General features: G+C 42.8%; 1 protein-coding gene across 2 annotated transcripts in view; it reads left to right on the top strand.

Moving 5' to 3' along the window:
- The window catches only part of LOC115202133 (melatonin receptor type 1A-A-like), a 71,156-nt gene extending 53,236 nt beyond the window's left edge, over positions 1-17,920 (top strand). For both annotated transcript variants that reach the window (XM_029766053.1, XM_029766054.1), the window contains exon 2: positions 15,922-17,920. In XM_029766053.1, the coding sequence (XP_029621913.1) occupies positions 15,922-16,790 (869 nt within the window). In that variant the 3' untranslated portion in view covers positions 16,791-17,920. The remainder of the gene's footprint in view (positions 1-15,921) is intronic.
- The last annotated feature ends 5,515 nt before the right edge of the window (positions 17,921-23,435 follow it).

Raw genomic sequence — 23,435 nt, 5'->3', positions numbered from 1 at the left:
TAGTTACTTTCGTTCAAACGATTCAAGAACCGTCAGACCTAGAGCTCCGAAATTTTAGAAACCTGTTCTAGAGCTCAAGTCGATAGTGCACAGTGATTTATGGGGCTCTAGAAGGTTCTCTGACCGAGAAACCGCCTCGTACATTTGCAATATTTTCAATTCATTTTGAATATCACGTACATGGCGTCATGTAGAAATGTCCCAGAGTCACAAGACTAGGTGCATTGAAACCGCCTCGGCCCATAGAGACGGACCCCAATGTCTCTGTCCGATAGCTCATTCAGGGACCCCGTAGTAACGCCCTGAAAAAGTGGATTTTCAGCACCAATTAAGGCCATTGCTCGAGCACCGAATGACCTATCGAGCCGAAACTTGGGATTCGGGGTCGCCTCACATAGGCCTACACATAATGTCAGAGCTGGACCCGCAGCTATAACGTAACTATGTGTTTTATGTTTTTTTATGGTTAAAATTGAAAGCACTGTGAATTATGGGCCTTCTCTGACATATGTGATAGTTGGCTTCTATACGAGTTGGAAAAAGTGGATTTGGTGTCAGATGCTATCAGTTTGGTGTCAAAATGACATCTAATTGACTGATGGACGCTGACTGCTGGGTGACGAGCAATGGAGAGGAACCACAGTCACTGCCCGGCCATCCCGAGTTCATCGAGCCAGTCAATAATGCATTTCTGCAGTATTTTTGAGCATGCCTAAATTTGTGATGCTAAATGCCCATTGAATCATATTGCAAACGTAACGCGCAATATTGCAAATGTAACGCGCATTTGCAAGATGATTCAACAGCAAAAAATATCACCAAAGTTGACATGATGAAATCAGCACAACGAGCGATGGAGAGGAACCACAGTCACTGCACGGCCATCCCGAGATCATCGGGCCAGTCAATTATGCATTCTGAGCATGTCAAATTCGTTAAAAATGTTAAAAGCAACAGAGTCCCACTTCTCCCTCATCATACATGACAAGTAGACCATCTGCGTTGATTGATGGCTCAACATAGGGATATATATCATTTGGGCAGTATAAATGCCATTTGGACCATGGTTCACTGACTTTTGGGTTTGGAAACCGACTTCCTATGATCGTACATGGCAAACGGACAAACATACTGATTTGGCACATTCAATACTTTCATACATGTATAATTGACAAAAAAAGAATTGGACATTTCATTTGCACATTTTTAATGGCATTTGGCAAAAAATATAAATTTGTCACTTTTGACTTCCTATGAAATCATATTCCAAATGCACAAATCATATGCCTTATGCACAAGCAAATATGTCACTTTTGACTTCCTATGAAATCATATTCCAAATGCACAAAACATATGCCTTATGCACAAGCAAAAACAACCCAAAAAATTATGTCAATAAAATATGTCAAAAGTATGTCCATACAGCTCTTATACATGTGTAATTGACATAAAAATCAAAAAAAATTCGAAAAACGGTCCAGAAACCACTTTTTTAGGGTTGAAAAGTTTTCAAAAAATATGTCATTTTTTCAAAATTTGACACTTGGGACTTGAATTGTGTTACATTTGCAATATGAAAATTCACTGCGGAGAGCTCTAGCTATCTTTTGGATATTTGCTGTAATTTGGCACTTGCAATACTTCCAGAAGTGACAAAAAAAAGCATTGGATATGTCATTTTGCAAAAAAAATGGAAAAAAAAAAGTCACTTTTTTCCTATGAAATCATATTCAAAATGCACAAATCATATGCTTTGCGCACAAGCAAAAGCAACCCAAAAAACGACATCAATAAAAAACGTCAGAAGCATGTTCATACAGCTCTTATACATGTGTAATTGACATAACAATCGAAAAAATTTCGAAAAACGGTCCAGAAACCACTTTTTTACAAGGTGCTAAGTTTTCAAAAAAAAAATCATTTTATCAAAATCTGAGACTTGGGTAAGAATTGGGTATCATTTGCTGTATGAAAATCCAAGGTGGAGCGCGCTCGCCATCTAAAGGAAATTTGGGGTGTTACAATTGGCAATTGCCATCGGAAAATTGCCATATGATTGGCCCGGAGATGGGCCGCTTTGGGTGGTTTTTGCAATCGTGTGTATGATTCGTGCTATGCCAATATGTTGCCATGTTATTTTGTCCAAATCAGGGGGGTATTCCCTTACTAACCAGGGTGGTGTTCAGTCAGGTACACAGTAGCAAAACATTTTGAAATGGAAAAAAATAAAATCTGCAGGTAGTAGCTCCCCATTTCGAAACATTTCAAAATGTTATTTTACCTACAGAACCTTACCCATAAGGCTTGGCTGCTAGTCATCCTATAGGGCCAAATGATTCACGTGAGGGATAAATGGCATGGTTTATCTTTTCATCATTGGGGGTCGGTTTCATTAGAAAAGACACACGACAACAAAGTCATAGAATATCATTGGAAAATGGGAAGATGTGAGATTGAATGGGAATGCGTTGCATAATATGTCAAAGTTTAAGGAGATTAAATTTGAGCTCTCTTAAGTCAGCTGGGGCTAGGTCATCTGCTTAATAAAGATATGGGTAGTAAGAATAACAACCGTCACTCCAAGCAATCAGAATTTAGAGGCGCAGCAGGCAGATGTTAAACCATTGGCTAGACACTGCTTGGCCAACATATTTTAGTCAAAACCCTGAACAAGCACTGTCACTTACAGTAGCAATGGATAAACCACACTCCGGAGTGAAGTTTACCCTAGGTACAGATCAAGGATCAGCTTCCCCTCCCCCAATCCTAACCTTAACCATTGGTGAGGTTTATGCACAACTGACCCCTGATCAGTATCTAGGGGAAAAATTACACTTTTTTTTTTTCAAATTGTCATTGCAAACAGTATGTCGAGGTGTTTTCATTTGGGAGGAATACAATTAAGAGGTAGGTGTAGGAATAATGTAAGATATTGCAGCCTCGTAAATATATTTTCTTATCGAAGGCTCCATGGTTTCCCTACTAATGAATTGGCCAATGTACCAAGCTCATATCAATTTAGTTCAGATTTCATTTAAACCCATCATTCTTTGGAAAATGACCCACTATCCAGTCCATCTTTAATAGTCTATTTTAATTATGGGGATATTTCAGTACATTTTACATTTTAGTCATTTAGCAGACGCTCTTATCCAGAGCGACTTACAGTAGTGAATGCATACATTTCATACCATTTCATGCATTTTTTGAGTACCATCCAAACAAGCACACACTCACCAAACTGTAATGCACCCTAATCTTCCTCCAAAGATAATCATCTTTTTTTTTAAATGTACGTGAACCATATATACCGTTTTAATTAGTAACTTAATCAAGAAAAAAATGATCAAACACCCTACCCCCAATCTCCCACCATTTGTCAAACAGCCAGCATAGTGCTATGCTACCAAAATGTCTTTATCTACCTATAGGTAGCTTTTTTAATGGGTTGGTCTTCTGTTTATAATTTGAACGACAGCGAGTAACTCATCATTAAATTGTGTTTTTATGTGAACTTAAAAAGCACAAAAGGCATAATGGGTTCAATCCATAGAGATAAATAGAGATCACTACTTGGAAATAACAAATGTTTGCATGGACATTGCCAAAGAGGACTTTCACCATTTGAATGTAGTCAACTGGGTGGGACTCCTCATGGTTTAAGGAAGGATCACATAATTATATCGCGGTCATCAGGAGGGATGAGCCAATGAATTAGACTCATGAAGAAACATTCCATAACTGCAGGTGGCAGTAAATCACCAACCTTGGCTTTATACCTGTTAAAACAACACACTCCAGGTGGCAGTTTTCACCCTTTTAGTTTGTTTACCAACTCATAGAAGAAGTAGAAGAAGATTTACTACTTCAGAGGACTCATTTTTGTATCTGTGCCATTATAGAGTCTGTGACAGCATGGGCAGTGCCATTGAGGCTATCTCCTTTTTAACATTGAACTAGGTAGCTAGCTAACAGGTTTGTGTGTGCCGAGCGGCACCAGAGTTCAAATAAAAACACTTCTTACCCTTTTGTAGTTAATAAATCCAATGTAAAACGTGATAACTGTAGTATCCTTAACTAGCATTGAAAAAGTGAATCTATTCTTCTCTGATAAAAAAAGCTCTCTCCCTAATTTCTGAATCACTCTTGTAATGTCAGTAAGCTACAGTAGCCTGTGCTTTGGAGGGGCAGGAGTAGGTAGCCTACACATGCACTGGAATAGATTTTCAGCTGGCAAGCAGACACTGGAATATGTTTCTGAGTGACAGAGTGAGGGCTTTGCATACGTGCTTTGTGCGTTTTTTATGGGACTGGAAAAAAATGGCCAGAACGTAAAAGACTGGTTACCATGCATTTAAAATAATGGTTTTGTGCCGGCACATTATAGATCACTTTCCTTCCCGGTTCTGATTCTGTTTCTCAAATTTAATTTTGAGGTTTTCAGTTCTGTTTCCTGAACCGGTTCGAACCCTTGCTAGTAATTGCAAAATGGAGCCCAAACAATTGCATAATTGGTTTCCTATATGCAGGAAACACACTGGGCTCAGACGTCAGTTCAACGTCTAGTTTTGTATATCACGACGCTATGGGTTTTCTGTCCATTTTTCTTAATTGGTGTTCGCGTTCCACCACCTAATGGGATTTGACTGCAATATATGGTTTGATTAGCCTGTTAGCCACCTAGCATTCCTTGAGAAAAAAATCTTTGAGAATAGCCCCAGAATCACTTCCAACTAAGACCTCTCCCACGCTCGTGTCCTGTAGTCCTTGGGTCCTGGCTGAACTTTCAGTCTGTTTCCCCCCTATCTGAGTCACCTCATCAGTCCCCTACTGTGCCGTGCCCAGGCTTGCCTCTCCAAATCAAAACTCACGCACCCACTCAAAACAAATTCACCTGGGAGTCTAATTGGAGGTGGAGAGAAGGTGATAATCGCACTGCGGCACTGTGTGTTGGCTATGGACAACACTTTGATTCCTGCTGCTAGGCCATCCCTGGCCTGTATCCTGATGCTACAAAGCTGAAAATCAAAGGGACCCTTTCGAAAATAATGGAGTTGGCCCCTGGGGCTTGCCCAAAGCACCCGGGCAGGTGCCAACACTCCTGTGATACTCCTGATGTGGTGGCCATCATTACAGTGGACCTCTGGTGGGACACGGAAATCGCTTTGATCCTCTGATATTTAACTGCAGAAAAAGTGTTGATGGGGTTGGAATTTAGGACCGAATGGGTTTTTATTTGCGATCCCACTCAGTATGGATCCAGAAACGGGCAGCCTTGCGCTTTGACATCCTTTTCTCTAGCGCACAGTCCAGCACAGTGCAACACAGTGCCAGTGTAGGGTCCTAGTTTTGCATTCACAGTGCCCAGGAAGTGGATCAGGGACTGCAGCTGTGGTGCATTGGGGGCGTGGTTCTGTGAATATATTTTTCTCTTACTACTGTATCTGATGGTGGATCTATGAAAAAATATAGAATGGAGCCAAAGGAGATGGCTGACGTTTTACAATCCCGTAACCAATTGTGCATGTTTTTTCGCGTTATTTGTAAATTATTTTGTACATAATGTTTCTGCCGAGAGCTTCTAGATATCAGGATAGCGATTACTCACCCCGTACTGAAGGACTACTTTTTCTTCAACGAGTCAAACGGGAAGGATTTACTTCAGACACCCGACATGGTCCTCACCCCTGTCTCTTTCTCTTGTGAATGACAGGCATATCGGGGACGAAGGTCCGGGTACCTTGTATGGATCTGTCGATGAGAGGGTAATCTACCTTTACCATTGGTTCTATTAGCCAACGTACAATCAATCGATAATAAAATAGACTATCTACGATCACGTATATCCTACCAACGGGACATTAAAAACTGTAATATCTTATGTTTCACGAGTCGTGGCTTAACGACGACATGAATAACATACAGCTGGCAGGTTTTAAGCTTTTTCGTCAGGATAGAACAGCGGCCTCTGGTAAGACAAGGGGTGGCGGTCTATGTATATTTGTAAACGGCTGGTATACAAGGTTTTGCGCGACTATTTACTAAGAGAGTTTTCATCTGTATTTTTGAAAGCTGTCTTTATACCACCACAAATCGATGCCGGCACTAAGACCGCACTCAATGACCTGTATACGGTCATAAGCAAACAATCCAGAGGTGGCACTCCTAGTGGCCGGGGACTTTAATAAAGGGAAACTGAAATCCGTTTTACCTCATTTCTATTAACATGTTAAAATGTGCAACCAGAGGAAAAAGAACTACAGACCACTTTTACTCCACACACAGAGACACGTACAATACTCTCCCTCGCCCTCCATCAAGGAGCGGGACTCTAACCTGGAAGCTTATAAGAAATCCTGCTATGATCTCCGATGAACCATCAAACAGGCACAGTGTCAATACAGGACTAAGATTGAATCACACTACACCGGCTCCGACACTCGTCGGATGTGGCAGGGCTTGCAAACTATTACAGACTACAAAGGGAAGCACAGCCACGAGCTGCCAAGTGACGCGAGCCTACCAGACAAGGTAAATTACTTCTATGCTCGTTTCGAGGCAAGTAACCCTGAAGCATACATGAGAGCATCAGCTGTTCTGGATGACTGTGTGATCACGCTCTCCGTAGCCAATGTGAGTAAGACTTTTAAACAGGTCAACATTCACAAGGCCGCAGGGCCAGAGGGATTAACGGGACGTGTACTCCTAGCATGCGCTTACCAACTGGCAAGTGTCTTCACTGACATTTTCAACCTGTCCCTGACTGAGTATGTAATACCAACATGTTTCAAGCAGACCACGATAGTACCTGTGCCCAAGAACACTTAGGTAACCTGCCTAAATGACTACCGACCCGTAGCACTCACGTCTGTAGCCATGAAGTGCTTTGAAAGGCTTGTCATGGCTCACATCAACACCATTAACCCAGAAACCCTAGACCCAGTCCAATTTGTCTACTGACCCAACAGACCCACAGATGATGCAATCGCTATTGCACTCAACTCTGCCCTTTCACACCTGGACAAAAGGAACCCCTATGTGAGAATGCTATTCATTGACCACAACTCAGCGTTCAACACCATAGTACCCGCAAAGCTCATCACTAAGCTAAGGACCCTGGGACAAAACACCTCCCTCTGCAACTGGATCCTGGACTTCCTGACAGGCCGCCCCCAGGTGGTAAGGGTAGGTAACAACACATCCGCTACGCTGATCCTCAACACGGGGGCCCCTCAGGGGTGCTCACTCAGTCCCCTCCTGTACTCCCTGTTCACTCATGACTGCATGGCCAGGCATGACTCCAACACCATCATCAAGTTTGCCGATGACACAACAGTGCTAGGCCTGATCACCAATAACAATGAGACAGCCTGTAGGGAGGAGGTCAGAGACCTGGCCATGTGGTACCAGGACAACAACCTCTCCCTCAACATGATCAAGACAAAGGAGATGACTGGGGACTACAGGAAAAGGAGGACCAAGCACGCCCCCATTCTCATCGACGGTGCTGCAGTGGAGCAGGTTGAGAGCTTCAAGTTCCTTGGTGTCCACATCACCAACAAACTGTCATGGTCCAAAAACACTAAGACAGTCGTGAAAAGGGCACGACAAAGCCTATTCCCCCTCAGGAGACTGAAAGATTTGGCATGGGTCCTCAGTTCCTCAAAAGGTTCTACAGCTGCACCATCGAGAACATCCTGACTGGTTGCAACACTGCCTGGTATGGCAACTGCTCGGCCTCCGACTGCAAGGCACTACAGAGGGTAGTGTGTAAGGACCAGTACATCACTGGGGCCAAGATTCCTGCCATCCAGGGCCTATATACCAGGCAGTGTCAGAGGAAGGCCCTAAAAGTTGTTTGACTCCAGCCACCCCAGTCATAGACTGTTCTCTCTGCTTCCGCATGGCAAGTGGTACCGGAATGCCAAATCTATGTCCAAAATGCTTCTAAACAGCTTCTACCCACAAGTCATAAGACTCCTGAACAGATAATCAAAGGGCTACCCAGACCCTTCTTTTACGCTGCTGCTACTCTCTGTTTATTATCTATGCAAAGTCACTTTAACTCTACCTACATGTACATATTACCTCAATTACCTTGACTAACCGGTGCCCCCACACATTGACTCTGTACCGGTTCCCCCGTACATAGTCTCGCTATTGTTATTTTACTGCTGCTGTTTAATTATTTGTTACTTTTATTTTCTACTTAACAATTTTTTTTATCTTAAAACTTCTTAAAGCATTATTGGTTAAGGGCTTGTAAGTAAATATTTCACTGTAAGGTTGTATTCGGCGCATGTGACATACAATTTGATTTTGTGAGCAGCTGAGGCATGGTGCAGTGGTGCCTGGGGCTATGACAAGCCGTGACCCACATGGCTTACCCAACCCACACCCCCCTCAGGGCCTCAAGTACAGTAGCCCTTACACAACAGGCCAGGGCCCCATGTGAAGCAAGTAGTGCTAAGCGATTCATTTCGTTAATATAATTTTTTTTACAACTAATTGACCAACACATGTTCAATGATTTTAATTCCATTTTGTTCATTTTTGATAAAGAGATTGATAGTTGATATTCAGCAGTCATAAAAGTATGCCTTATTTACTTTGAAGAACTGTTACAGTTTTTAACCCATATAATCATATAATCAAAATTAAAAAAAGAGTAATTGAACAGAAACTGAACTAACCTCAAAAAGCACTAATCGCTCAGAACTAGAAGCAAGATGAGTGTTTGAGAAAATTATGCAGCTAATGTGTTATTGTGTAGCAGTCAGTGACTGTACATCCTAACAGCTAGCTAGCCTAAAATGTAGCTTTTCAGATCCTCGTGTTGGACTGAATCGTAATTTCTCTGTCATAATGACACATTGAAGATGTTGTCTGGGGTTGTTAAACCTGCAGGTCAGTGCTACATCTAGAACGGTGACACAAACAGCCTTTGTCACTCAGTTCAGGTATGAAAAAATACGATACCTTAACTAGCGCCCGTCCACAGGTTTGATGTTTTCCGTCTATGTTTTTGGAGGAGAGGTCGCAATTAATATTGGAGACGGCAAAACTTCACGAATGAAGGATGGCTTAATTGGAGTGACAACATGACAGCGAACAACTCCGCCCAAGGGGGTTCTGTCTTGCTCCACGACCAACATGGCTGGTCCTGTCATCTCGCTTCGTGCCACCAGCTGTGTGGGCCGTGTTGACATCCAGTGTGACACCACCCATGGTGTTTTGTCATTGAGGCTTCCTCAGCTTCCTGAGGAGAGACAGTGAGTGCGCCGGACAGGTACATGCACAGCTTATGATCCTCAAAGCCGCGACACGCTGTGGTCTAGCGGTCCGTAAAAATTGACTAGCAGCCCGGCAAATTGAGAATGAGATCGTGAACTAGGGAGGATGGGCAACTTTGGTGGAATTTTTTTGTGGCATGTTCTGTGAGTAGGTGCAATGTGGGATTCAGTTGACTCAAGTCTATCTGAGTATTGTTAAACCACAGCGCTATCACACCCTAGGATTCGTCTTACTGTGCCGAACACTAAGATAAATAAATAGGGAATTGGAAGAACTTGACGATTGTTTTCGGATTTCCATGAATATAACAGTGAAAGTCAGTTCCTGAGGTCTTCAAGCGCCCATAAAAGTACTTTGTTGCACTTAGCAAAATGTAAATGTGCACAGAATTAAAAACTCACTCGTCTGAAGAGTTCTCTCTGAATACAGACAGAGGGAAGCACCCTGACTGGACAGTCTGTCTGCAAGACATCTTATGCCAAAAGCTGCACCCTTGTCTGAGAGAAAAAGAGACAGAATCCCAGATGGAACAAGTCAAAAGCACTCTCCGAAATGTCAAGAGTTAGGTAAGGGCCATGAAATATCTGTGGTAATGTGAATCTCTTGGGACTGCAGTCGGGTTCTTTCTTCTCGTCCGCCTCGTATGATAGCTCTTGACTCCTGTGATTTATTAACTGGTGGCAATGACAGTTCAAGTGCGGTAGCTTACAGCAGAATCAGCTTTCATTTATACTGTCTCGAATTGTAGATTTCTTTTGTCTGTGTTGTCTTTTGTGGTCGTCTTTTGTGTATTCCATGGTTGCTTTGTATTGGTTCATATTTTGCTTTGTTATGTCTGCTGGTGTGAATTGGTCTTATGCCAAATGTTTACATATTGCATATAGGATAACATATTGCGTTTATATGTTCTATAAGGTTGTGTTGCTTTGTATTGATTGTAATTGCAGAATCTGCTTGTGCCCAGAGAGCGAGAGAGAGAGAGAATAAACCAGGCAGGCAAGCTCAAATCTACCAAATTATTCTGACTGGTTAAGGCAAGGGTTAAGGTTTGGTTTAAGGTTAAAACCGAACAAATAATAACCAGAACATAGCACTGGGATTGAACCTGTGATCCTCGGAGCCATGTGCCTACTTGATGGTAATACATGCTCACTGTCGTGTGTGCAGGTGGCAGGGAAGTCAGGCGCAGGAGAAACCAACTTAGTGTAACTGGAGTAGTTTAATTATTATAAAACAAACTCCAAGAAACCAATGTACATAAAAATAAACATGGGTAAACATACCCGTCGCACACCTATACAAAATACACAAACACATAACCACAAATAATCTCCGACAAGGACATGAGGGGAAACAGAGGGTTAAATACACAGCATGTAATGAATGGGATTGGAACCAGGTGTGTAGGAAGACAAGACATAACCAATGGAAAATGAAAAACGGATCAATGATTGCTAGAAGACCGGTGATGTCGACCGCCGAGCACCACCCGAACAAGGAGGGACATCGACTTCAGCAGAAGTCGTGACACTCACGTTGCCTCTAGTGGATGGTATTGAAGGCGTCTCCTGACGTCCTGGGGACCTGGACAGAATATTTAAGTAATATCTGATGTGATCTCGCTGATACTCTACACTGCTTGCGTTAACAGATTGTTTCACCATGCATTTCTGGGGCTGGCCATTTTTCATTTCTAAGCCGTTTGTTTTATGGTCCGCTCTTGAAATAGCCTTAGTAGAGAGGAGAGAACAGATTATCTCTGGAGAGGCGGGCCTCATCATCCATGCCTGTCACCAGCCCTCATTCATAAACACAATATCTGCAAATCCAATAATGTCAAAGGTTTTTTTTGTTTGGAGCCATCATATTTTATCTTTGTTGTGCTGATGGCAGCGGTGGGTTATTTTGGGTTAATTCCAACTAGTCCCTACTAAATACACTCCATGCCCATCTGTGACGCATATCAATTTTGCAACATCATTATTGACTTAATAAGCCAGTGTTACCACATTACTTTTGTGAAAGAAACACTTGAATTATTAACCATTTTATCGATGCCCAAGTACAGAAGGTGAACGTTAAATGTGAAGTTGCAATTCATGAATGTCAGATGTGCATTCACCAACATCTATGTTTTATGTGCACAAGCACTGTTCATGACACTGTTCACACCACTCTCGTTTTGCTGTTTTTAAGCTAATTCCCTGCAATTTTACACATTTATGTCTTATGTATGTTCATGTGATATCTGAGTGACTCAAAGTTTACAACAAAATCAAAACAACAGATGACATGGGCTAATTGATCAACTGGGCATTTCTGACAAGTTATAAATAGCTCTCTCTACAATGACTGACTGGACAAGAGGAAAACTGCTGATGCACTAGCCAATTTTGAAATTGCACCTTGTGCATTTTACAATTACAACTTTCAAGTCAGGAAGCAAGTTCAGGGAGTGAGTGTTTTAATAAATAAATGAAACCAACGGGTAACACAAACAACGCACAGACATAACCCAGGAACAGAAACAATAATGCCTGGGGAAGGAACCAAAGGGAGTGACATATATAGGAAAGGTAATCAGGGTGGTAATGGAGTCCAGGTGAGTTTGATGACGCGCAGGTGCGCGCAACGATGATGACAGGTGTGCGCCATAACGAGCAGCTTGGTGACCTAGAGGCCGGAGAGGGAGCACACGTTCAAGTACCCCCTCTCCGACGCGTGGCTCCTGCCGCAGGACACCGACTAAAATGACAATCCCGGGGATCAGGAGCGGTCACCTCTACTGAGGCGCAGGAAACCTGTCAATCCGGCTGAGACGCGGGAGCATGGTGACCTAGAGCACCGGAGAGAGATTATACGTGATGGTACCCCCTCCCCGGCGCGTTCGGCTCCAGCCACAGGACGCTGATGATCCCGGGGATCAGGAGCGGACCGGTCATCCCTGCTGATGCCCGGGAACCTGTCGCCGGCTGGGGCGCGGGAACCTGACAGACCGGCTGAGGCATGACAGCCTAAAGAGCCGGTGGAAGCAGGGAAGCCAGGCGATCAGGCGAAGGCATGAAAGCCCGACGAGCCGGCTGAGGCAGGGGAGACTAGCTATCTGACTGAGGCATGAGAGCCAGTAGCGGCTTCCGGACCTGACGTCATTCCCACTGACACACAAAACAAAAAAAACACTCCCTGATGCTTCCCTTAGGTGAGGCGTTATTCTGTAACAATGTGTGCTGAGAGTCTGGAAGCAAGTTCAGGGAGTGAGTGTTTTAATAAATAAATGGAACCAACACGTAACACAAATAACGCACAGACATGGAACAGAAACAATAATGCCTGGGGAAGGAACCAAAGGTAGTGACATATATACAATATATACAAAAAAAGTACAAAAAATATATATATTTTTTTAAATGCATGAAATGAAATGTATTCACTACTGTAAGTCGCTCTGGATAAGGGCGTCTGCTAAATGACTAAAATGTAAATGTAAAATATATAGGGAAGGTAATCAGGGAGGTGATGGAGTCCAGGTGAGTCTGATGACGTGCAAGTGAGCGTAACGATGGTGACAGGTGTGCGCCATAACGAGCAGCCTGGTGACCTAGAGGCCGGAGAGGGAGCACACGTGACACCGCTGCCATACATTATCATAGATTACTTTTTAACAGCTAGCTAGCCTATGCATAATACAGTGCCAGGGGCAATAAAGTTAGGGCCCTTGTAACCTTCTCTGCTGACACTTCGACCTTGGTGCCTCGCTGACCGTCAAGTTGCGGAGTTTATACTTTGACTCTAGGCGTTAAAATTCCCACCTCATTAGCAGAGCGTAACCGTGAGGCTACGGGTGGCCACCGCTGACGTGCTTGGACTCACTCTGACTCGCTCTACCTGCTGTCCTTAAAAAAGGGCATGTCGCTCGAGGTATTGAAGGTATCTTATCCATGCTGCTCCATTGCAAAAATGTATCTCCACTGCCTGCCGAAGAAAAAGACCAGAGGGGATTCCCTCATGCATAAATCCTTATCAAAGTTGGTGGCAAGTGAATGAAAATGAAAACTTGGAAGAGCTGGGCTGTATCTCCCCTTAAGCTAAATTAATACTTTGAGTGGTGTGTCAATCACCGGGTCTAGCCTCCACGGTGACAAGAGCTGATAGAAGCCAAGCCTCAGGGCACTTGAAAGTCAGCCGAGCTGCCCGTAGGGCTCTGTCTCACAACCTTGTCAAGGTCTAGGCTCTGTATTAACACTCCAAGCAGCTCAAACAGTCTAAACCCTGGCCCCAGCTTTGCTTTAGAGGGTCTCACGTTGAGGGGTAGTGCAATCCTGGTCTTATAGGTCTTAAAGACGAACTCCTTGGCCCTTACTGTCTCCACCCGTAAGCTCTCACCACATAGCTTGAGAAACATCTCTTTGTTTTAGCCGCCAGACCTTTTGTTAAGTTTCTTCGTCCGGCCAATCGTGACAAAAGCAAGTGCACAAAATCCTCTTACAGAGGGCTCCTGGATGACAGATCCAGGAGGACGAAGCTTAATTTATTGCAGGAAAGGTCTTCGGCCATGAAAGAATGTCTGGTATGCTATGTGGGGGGGGGGGCAGAAAGAGAGGGAAGGCGCCGGGCAGACCTGGGTTTTGTTGTGCTTATGTGTCTGTGCCACCGGCGTCCCGGAGAGACTGACACATTTCCTAAAAGTGTCTGGGAACTGATCTGTGTGATAGATCGTAGCTGGAAGTCAAAGAGTGATGTGTGTGGAAAGACGATACTTCAACGCTACTGCAATGTTGTTGTAACGAGTCGTTGTAGCGAGTTGTAGAAGCGTAGTACTATGCTGTGTTTATTTTTAGGTCATGTCTGACACACGAGGAACTCCTCACTAACAGGACCAGGTTTATGACACACATACAGTACTGTAGGTACTGTAAAGCTGTTAACTTCCTGATTGAGTAAATTTGAACTTTTCCTTTACGCATACAATTTCACCCTTCAGAAGATCTGCCGGACAAACGCGGAGAAAAATACTGACTTCTCTGTGTGAAGTGGCATGTCATGCACTCACTTTACTTGAAAAAGGATCTGTAGCCCTTTCCTGCCATCAATTACCAAATGCGCCCTCTTTTGTCTCATTGCTGGAATGTTAATATAATTTCATAATTAATAAAGATTATAAAAAAGAAAAACATATGATGTTTCTATGTCAAATGGTTTTGTTATATTTCAATCTTCTGTGGTGTATATAAAGTGAAATATTGGGATGCAAACTCAAAATTGAATACATTTCAACTGTATATCTGCCATGGTACAGGCTTCTTCTTTTTTGTTGTTGCCCATAACCATGTGTGTGAGGTTTATACTTGTGTTTCAGAGTAGATTTGTTTAAGACTACCAAGAAACAGTCTATGACCCTGATCTAGCCCACTGCAGTAAATGGTTAAAAACCAACTTCTCATTTAGAAAACAGCCTATGTGGCATCAATATGAGCCCGAAACATTTATTCTACTGTCATAACTGACTAAAAAATGTAAATAGGATAATTTTGGTCATACAGTCAGTCTTGTCCAAAATGTATTTTTGTGAGACTTGTGGTAGTCGTAACTGCATCACAACATAATTAAGGCTGGGTTGGTTTCAAACTTTCAACCCTGTCCACATGCCCACAGCTGGCAGCACACAAGTTATTATGAATTTAGAGTGCAGGTGTACGCTAGAGACGGAAGATGAAGCGAGACACCACACTTGCTGTTTATTTTGTAAAATGTTTTGGTTCAGTGAAAGTCAATGAACTAAGTAGACCAGACCCAGCTGCTATTGCATTGGTGTCTATGGGAGACACACCCAATTAAGTAGACTGGAACGTAATTTATTTTTTCAATAGCTAACAGCCTGGGTGAACTATCTTAATTTATCCACCATCTTTGCTGCACGCGACCCAATCGTAATGTCTGTGGTAAATGTGGGTTGACTTTGGATATCCATATGGGGCGAGTTAGGGACCATCAGTAAATTACACATATACATGGAGAATATGTTAAAATTCCAGTAGCTCTAAATTTCAATGACTTAAAAACCTTAAAACAACTATAAATTGTAGAAATTAATATACAAATATTGAAAGAATTTAATGAGAACCTAAAGGTGTGCAACATGAAAATATTGTCTCATTGACATTGTGTAATTTATTGACGGTCCCTAACTAAGAAACAAACAAAGAAACACACACACAAACACACAATGACATACACATTTACACAAGCATATGCAGATTCAAAGGCATTGTTTTTCTCTCATCATAAGCACCTAGTTGTCAAAGTAGTAGCCTTGAAGCAGATTGCTGTGTAGTGAGGTATGCAAAATGGTAAATGTAAATAAATTAGTCAACCCTCGCTGGCTGAAAGAACCGAAACCCAATTACCTGTCCGTCCATTCAGCCACTTATTCAGTGACATTAACATTGTGTTTGTCTTGATGACTTTGATTGTGCTCATTGTGAAAGTATAGAATATTTACTAATTGCCATGGTCTTTGTTTTCTCTCTCCTTATCTATATGTTCTTTCTCTATCTATGTTCTCTCTCTATGCTCTCTCTCCCTCTCTCTCTCTATGCTCTCAATCTCTCTCTCTCTCTGTGTCTCCAGGCAACATCTTTGTGGTAAGCCTGGCCGTGGCCGACCTGGTGGTGGCCATCTACCCCTACCCTCTGGTCCTCACCTCCATCTTCCACAAAGGCTGGAACCTGGGCTATGTCCACTGCCAGATCAGTGGTTTTCTCATGGGTGTCAGCGTCATTGGCTCCATCTTCAACATCACCGGCATTGCCATCAACCGATACTGTTATATATGTCACAGCCTTAAGTACGACAAGCTGTACAGTGACAAGAACTCAGTGTGTTACGTCCTACTCATCTGGGCGTTGACCATTGTGGCCATCGTGCCGAATCTCTTCGTGGGTTCGTTGCAGTATGACCCCAGGGTGTATTCGTGTACGTTCGAGCAGTCGGCGAGTTCGGCGTACACCATCGCCGTGGTCTTTTTCCACTTCATCCTACCGATCATGATCGTCACCTACTGCTACCTGAGGATCTGGATCCTGGTCATTCAAGTTAGGCGACGGGTCAAACCGGACAATAGACCGAAACTGACGCCAAACGACGTGAGGAACTTCGTGACTATGTTCGTGGTGTTTGTGCTGTTCGCCGTGTGCTGGGCACCGCTCAACTTCATCGGGCTGGCGGTGGCCATCAACCCAGAGGTGGTGGTGCCTCTCATCCCCGAGTGGCTCTTCGTGGCGAGCTACTTCATGGCCTACTTCAACAGCTGCCTTAATGCCATCGTGTACGGGATGCTCAACCAGAACTTCCGGCGTGAGTACAAGCGCATCGTGGTGTCGGTGTGCACGGCGCGAATCTTCTTCCACGGCAGCTCCAACGACGCGGCCGAGCGGGTCAAGAGCAAGCCGTCGCCGCTCATCACCAACAACAACCAAGTCAAGGTGGAGTCGGTGTGAGAGGACCAGCTGGTCCCAGTGTCCTCCCTACCCCTCCCCCATGGCGCGAACCCTTCGATGTCTATACATCTGTAAAGTGGAAACAAGCAATATGGCGGAAGCTCAAGCTTCACCATTTCGCTCCTTGTACCTATCCAGTACATTGCAGATCTATAAACATCGGAGGGGTTAAGGAGCCCAGGGGAAGGGGTAGGGAGCGATTTGGGACTGGGTGATACTAACACACAGACACACACATGAACAAAGGGGGAGGGGGGATTAAGGGAACCAATGTGACATAAAATAGTTAAATTAGTTTAAAAAATACAAGTGAACGGAGAACAATTACCAAATACAAAAACAAAACAGCTTCCACTTTCTGAACTGTCCGTGATCTGTGCTATCTTCACCTCTATACAATCAAAGCGAAATGGGGAAAATGTATCTTTGTCTTTTGCAAAAATCACTTTTGTTCGTTTTTTCGATACCTAAAAAGATATAATGTACTTTTGTTTTCATGTTTACAGTGATGATAACAGTGACTCTATGTAAGACATATTATATGTTTTTATTTTGTATGAAGTATATGTTATATAGATATACAGGAATTATATATCAGGTTCATTTCACCAACATCGATAATCCGATGAAAGAAAATGACAAGGGTTGCAAAAATTCCTGGCTTTTTCAGAAATCCCAGTTGGAATATTCCCAGAATCAAGAGGGAATAAGCAGGACCCCTTCAACCAAGATTTATGGAAAACTGGGAACATTTGTGGAGTTACCTGATTTCTGCAAACCTACAAATATATCATGCCGTGAAAGCCAGAACATTTCTGCAATGTCTTGTCACAAACATAACCAAAAGTGTTTTACAGATTTTACCGATGTTAATGATAATTTTTGTTGGGCTGTGACACTGTTACACTCCTTCCTTTGGAGGAGGAAGCAATATGTTTGGATTGCTGCTGTTTCACAATGCCCTGCAGAACTGTTCCAATCATTCGGTGGAATAAATATGTTTTGTAAGTGTGGGATTTCTTTCTCCCTCACTTCTCATTCCCTTTCTGTCTTTTCTGTCTCTCTCTGTGAGCTCTTTGCATGCATGGATCTGAAGAATCGTTCATATGCAAAATAAAGGATCAAATGCAGACATGGGTGCTCCTATTTCAGTACAGCACAACAGAACACGAGCACACAAATATTGCAGTTCAGTTTGTTCAAATCCAATGTAATCTTTAAAAAAAATATATTTTCTTGGAAAGTTCTTTCGTTATATTGATACATACGGAAATATACTTAGTAAAGACAGTTGGATAAAATGGATTACCTTGCTATCAGCCAGTACATTTTCACCGCTCAGCAGTTTCCTTATGACATATTTGAAGAAATCCTTTGTCAGACGACACTCGCTTAGATAAATACACTTTCAAACCCACTGAATACACTTTCATTGCCATTAGAAAACAAACCAATCTCTCTCAGGCTGGGGCTGTATCGATGCGCAACGTTAATTGATGTCCACAGACTTGGCTGATGTCCTGGCTCCACAACCCTATTATTTTGGCACAGAACCAGAGATCGACAGTGCTACAAATCTACAAAGCTACAAATCTGCTCAGGTAATATGTGATTTGACCTGGCCCATGCAAAGGCTAAATCACTAACAGTAGCTGTAAATCAACTAGATATCTATCCTGGCTGGAATTCAATTTTTTTCATGGTAAAACGAACTACATCAGTTTGGATTCTAGTCTATTTGAAATCACTCTCTCTCATGGCATAAGTACATTTGTTTACCACTGTTAATGATATAATTTGATAGCTTTCAGGTATTCTATTTCTAACAAACAAGATTTTTCCTTCAAACATTAGAATACACTTCCTGGGCCCAGGACTCTATAACAACTAGCTGGAAATAGTGTTTGACTTCGGATGAAAGAGGTGCAGGAGCTGTCTTTTCCAATTCGGTCCATTAGACTAGTTCACCAATTCACAAATGCTATAAAGCTATAGAGACTTTTGATTATTCACTTTTAAGGGTTTATACACATTTTTCATGACATCTCCATTACCTTTAACCACATTTCCATGAATATTATTATAGCCTACATTAAAAACTAAAGCATTATTGACACTGGAAAGCTGCTTTTACTGATCCCATGCAGGTCTACCGTCATCTGCCGTTGTGCCCTTGATCAAGGCACTTAACCTTGATGTCAATGTGTGGTCAACCCTCCATCTGGAGAGCTTCTGGGTGTGCAGGCTTGGCTTTTGATCCAGCCCTGAAACACCCAAGGCTGCTTATCAAGGTCCTGTTGAGCAGCTGATGTTTAGTGTAAAATTTGGTTAGACCAATGCCTGAACGAAAGCCTGCACCCCCAGCAGCTATCCTGGAGGATGGTTGCCACCCTTGATATAAAATATTGCAACATTACAATGAAATACTTTTGTCTTTATAAAATTATTCCCTCATTCAATGAATCAGAGATCAAATGGATAAGGTAGGCTACTTCAAAGCAAGGTATCTATCTAGACCTGTTTATATATCCGTCTCAAAGGTTCGTGTTTGAGGGGAGATCTGTGCACAGCAAGTTATTTGTCAGTTAGGCTATTCTTAGAATATTTTTTACATTGTCGCAATTACATGGCTACAGTTTAATAGAGGGTAATCCCAGCATTCCAACGGTTGACAATTTATTTAGGCTATCTACTGTGCCGATGGAAAGGCGACAATAACCTTAATGCTTAGTTAGCTATTGTTAACTAGAGAGATAACTACTACAAGTTATGTTTTGAATTGGCTATCTAGTCAGTCTGTTACCTGCTGCTAAAACGTTGCACTCTCTCTACTGGGGCAATGGCCCATTCGCACTAACACACACTATGCTAGCAATGAGGAACCGGCCCCTCTTCTGGGGGGCTGAAACTGATTGAATCGGCACGGAATTGTGTCGGACTCAGCCCGGAATCAAAATGAATGACTGCCCAGAATCCGTTTCCATCTGCCGGAATTTAGCCGACTTTGCCGGCATTTTACCAGAATCCACCCAGAAGCGGCCCAATGCAAATTAAAATAAATGTATAAAAATTACCGATTTAGTAATTTTAAATATTAAGATGATACATTTCATACATACAAATTATACCCATCCACAAAAAAACATTTTGTGTCGAAGGAAACACCATGGTGACCGCCTGGCCCGCCACAGGAGTCGCTACTGCGTGATGGGACAAGGACATCCCAACCAGCCAAACCCTCCCCTTACTCGGACGACGCTGGGCCAATTGTACGTCGCCTCATGGGTCTCGAACCAGCATCTGTAGCAATGCAGTTTGTACTGTGATGCAGTGTCTTAGACCTCTGCACCACTCGGGAGGCTCCGTCCACAAAGTTTTAGATGCTTATCAATTGCCTTGCACAAAGTATCAAAATACTAAAATACTACACAGGACTCTTAAAGAATTTCATTTAAATGTTAATTGTATTTTTTGATCACAGAAACAATTAGAAAACATGGAAAAATAAATAACGAAATGTTAATTACAATCAAAGTCAGAAGTATACATACACTTATGTTGGAGTCATTAAAACTCATTTTTCAACCACTCCACACATTTCTTGTTGACAAACTATAGTTTTGGGTAGTTGGTTAGGACATCTACCTTGTGCATGACACAAGTAATTTTTCCAACAATTGTTTACAGACAGATTATTTCACTTATAATTCACTGTATCAAAATTCCAGTGGGTCAGAAGTTTACATGCACTAAGTTGACTGTGCCTTTAAACAGCTTGGAAAATTCCAGAAAATTATGTCATGGTTTTAGAAGCTTCTGATAGGCTAATTGATAGGCTAATCATTTGAGTCAATTGGAGGTGTACCTGTGGATGTATTTCAAGGCCCACCTTCAAACTCAGTGCCTCTTTGCTTAACATCATGGGCAAATCTAAGAAATCTGCCAAGACATCAGAAAAAAAACTATAGACCTCCACAAGTCTGGTTCATCCTTGGGAGCAATTTCCAAACGCCATGTTCATCTGTACAAACAATAGTGCGCAAGTATAAACACCATGGGACCACTTAGCCGTCATACCACTTAGGAAGGAGACCTGTTCTGTCTCCTAGAGAGGAACGTACTTTGGTGCGAAAAGTGAAAATCAATCCCAGAACAATAGCAAAGGACCTTGTGAAGATGCTGGAGGAAACAGGTACAAAAGTATCTACATCCACAGTAAAATTAGTCCTATATCGACATAACCTGAAAGGCCACTCAGCAAGGAAGAAGCCACTGCTCCAAAACCGCCATAAAAAAGCCAGACTACAGTTTGCAGCTGCACATGGGGACAAAGGTCATACTTTCTGGAGAAATGTCCTCTGGTCTGATGAAATAAAAATAGAACTGTTTGACAATAATGACCATCGTTACATTTGGAAGAAAAGGGAGGAGGCTTGCAAGCCGAAGTACACCATCCCAAACATGAAGTTCAAGGATGGCAGCATCATGTTGTGGGGGTGCTTTGCAGCAGCAGGGACTGGTGCACTTCACAAAATAGATGACTTCATGAGGAAGGAAATTATGTGGATGTATTGAAGCAACATCTCAAGACATCAGTCAGGAAGTTAAAGCTTTGTTGCAGATGGGTCTTCCAAATGGACAATGACCCCAAGCATACTTCCAAAGTTGTGACAAAATGGCTTAAAGACATCAATGTCAAGGTATTGGAGTGGCCATCACAAAGCCCTGACCTCAATCCTATTGAACATTTGTGGGCAGAACTGAAAAGCGTGTGCGAGCAAGGAGGCCTACAAACATGACTCAGTTACACCAGCTCTGTCAGGAGGAATTGACCAAAATTCACCAACTTATTGTGGGAAGCTTGTGGAAGGCTACCCAAAACCTTTGACCCAAGTTAAACAACTTAAAGGCAATGCTTCCAAATACTAATTGAGTGTATGTAAACTTCTGACCCACTGGGAATGTGATGAAAGAAATAAAAGCTGAAATAAATAATTCTCTCTACTATTATTCTGACATTTCACATTCTTAAAATAAAGTGGTGATCCTAACTGACCTAAAACAGGGAATTCTTACCAGGATTAAATGTCAGGAATTGTGAAAAACTGAGTTTAAATGTATTTGGCTAAGGTGTATGTAAACTTCCAACTTCAACTGTATATAAAGCAGCCCATGTAATCATCTGCCAGAGAGTAGCCCCAATCATCCCGAGCCCCAAGTAATACATTTGGGCCAGAATACTCACACCGGAATTGGCCCGAGTTCACTTCCCACATCCTAGCCATAAGTAACTGCCGAAGGCGGCCCAGACTCGGGCCATATGATGTCGGCCGAGTCTGACTCTCAGCCCAGTGCCCCGACTCTCAGCCGGAATCGGCCCAGATCCCCCGTGCTAGCTGGGCACAGACACAATCTGAAGGGTCATTACAATAATGGATATGCTCATTTGTTGTGATTGATAATATTTAAAAGTGTGCCTTCATGAATTACATTAACAAAAATGATTAAACTAATTTCCATGACCTTAGAAACCCTCGTTGACAACTTGGAACAGTACATCATGTGCATTCAGGCTGGTGCATTTTCAGTCTGCGCAATCTCCAACAGCCTGTTGTCACGCACAGATTTACAGATAAACAAACTTGACCAAAGCGGATTCATGAAATGAATACCCACTTTCAATTGCTATTCAATGCAGATCTCGTCATCGTTCCGCTTTGATCAATCTTTTTTTGCATCTCAATCTGGGCCGGCTATAGGCTACTTTGTTTAGTAGTGATGAGTATTGCCTTTGTTTAAGGACGAATGTCATAGGCGCCTCGATTGTGTGTGACTCGGCCCGTTGTCCTTGTTATTGCCTAACGTGTGTGGGCAGCGGGGTTAGTGGGCCACAGACAAAAGTACCGTAAACCACCACAATTGCACTGGTTGTGAAAAGCTGAACTGTGCATTTGACATCCACTTTCTTTACATACGGACTCTGTGTTGTAGATCCTAGTGCCAAAAGAGGTTATAAGAGTCTTCAGGAAGGGACCAGAATACTGTATAATTATGTTTGAGCAGGGCGTTTTTTATATTTGCTCCTGGCTCTGTCCTGCCTATTTTTTTAAGTGAGCGTCTATCCATCTCGGCAGGCCAGGGAGAAGTGGGTGAAGTGAACCGCAGGTGACTGACCATGGTGACTTGATTGTGGGATGACTGCTGGGTGGCTTGGCCCTGACTCTGGATCAAATCTTCCCCTGGCTGGTGTGCATCAGGCACAGAATGGAAGAAAATGGACTGAAAATGAAGGGACTAGCTGGTCTAATAGGAAATGCTCATGTGTTTACAATTTTATGTTGCGGGCCCTAATGAACATGACCCTGGTCGGTTCTGGTTGGTCCCTGGTGGGTGGAGTGTTCATCGTGGTGAATCGAGACAAAATAAATGTGTGATGATCTCACCACTAACCCGGGCCTCATTTCCTAGTTTTTCAATTAGCGCTGCTAAGCTCATTGTTAGATCCCAGTTAAAATGCGTCACTAGCATCCGTACTGTTTCCCATTTACCAAGGTTGCGCTAACGCTGAATCAGTCACAGAATGTGGTAACTCTCTCCCTTTGGATGACAATGCATTTCTTGAACATAAGTAGAAAATGTACAGAC

Source organism: Salmo trutta, chromosome 11, assembly GCF_901001165.1.
Source record: "Salmo trutta chromosome 11, fSalTru1.1, whole genome shotgun sequence".
NCBI lineage: Eukaryota > Metazoa > Chordata > Actinopteri > Salmoniformes > Salmonidae > Salmo > Salmo trutta.
The sequence above is the reverse complement of the archived record's forward strand: the minus strand, read 5'-3'. Positions and strand labels throughout refer to the sequence as shown.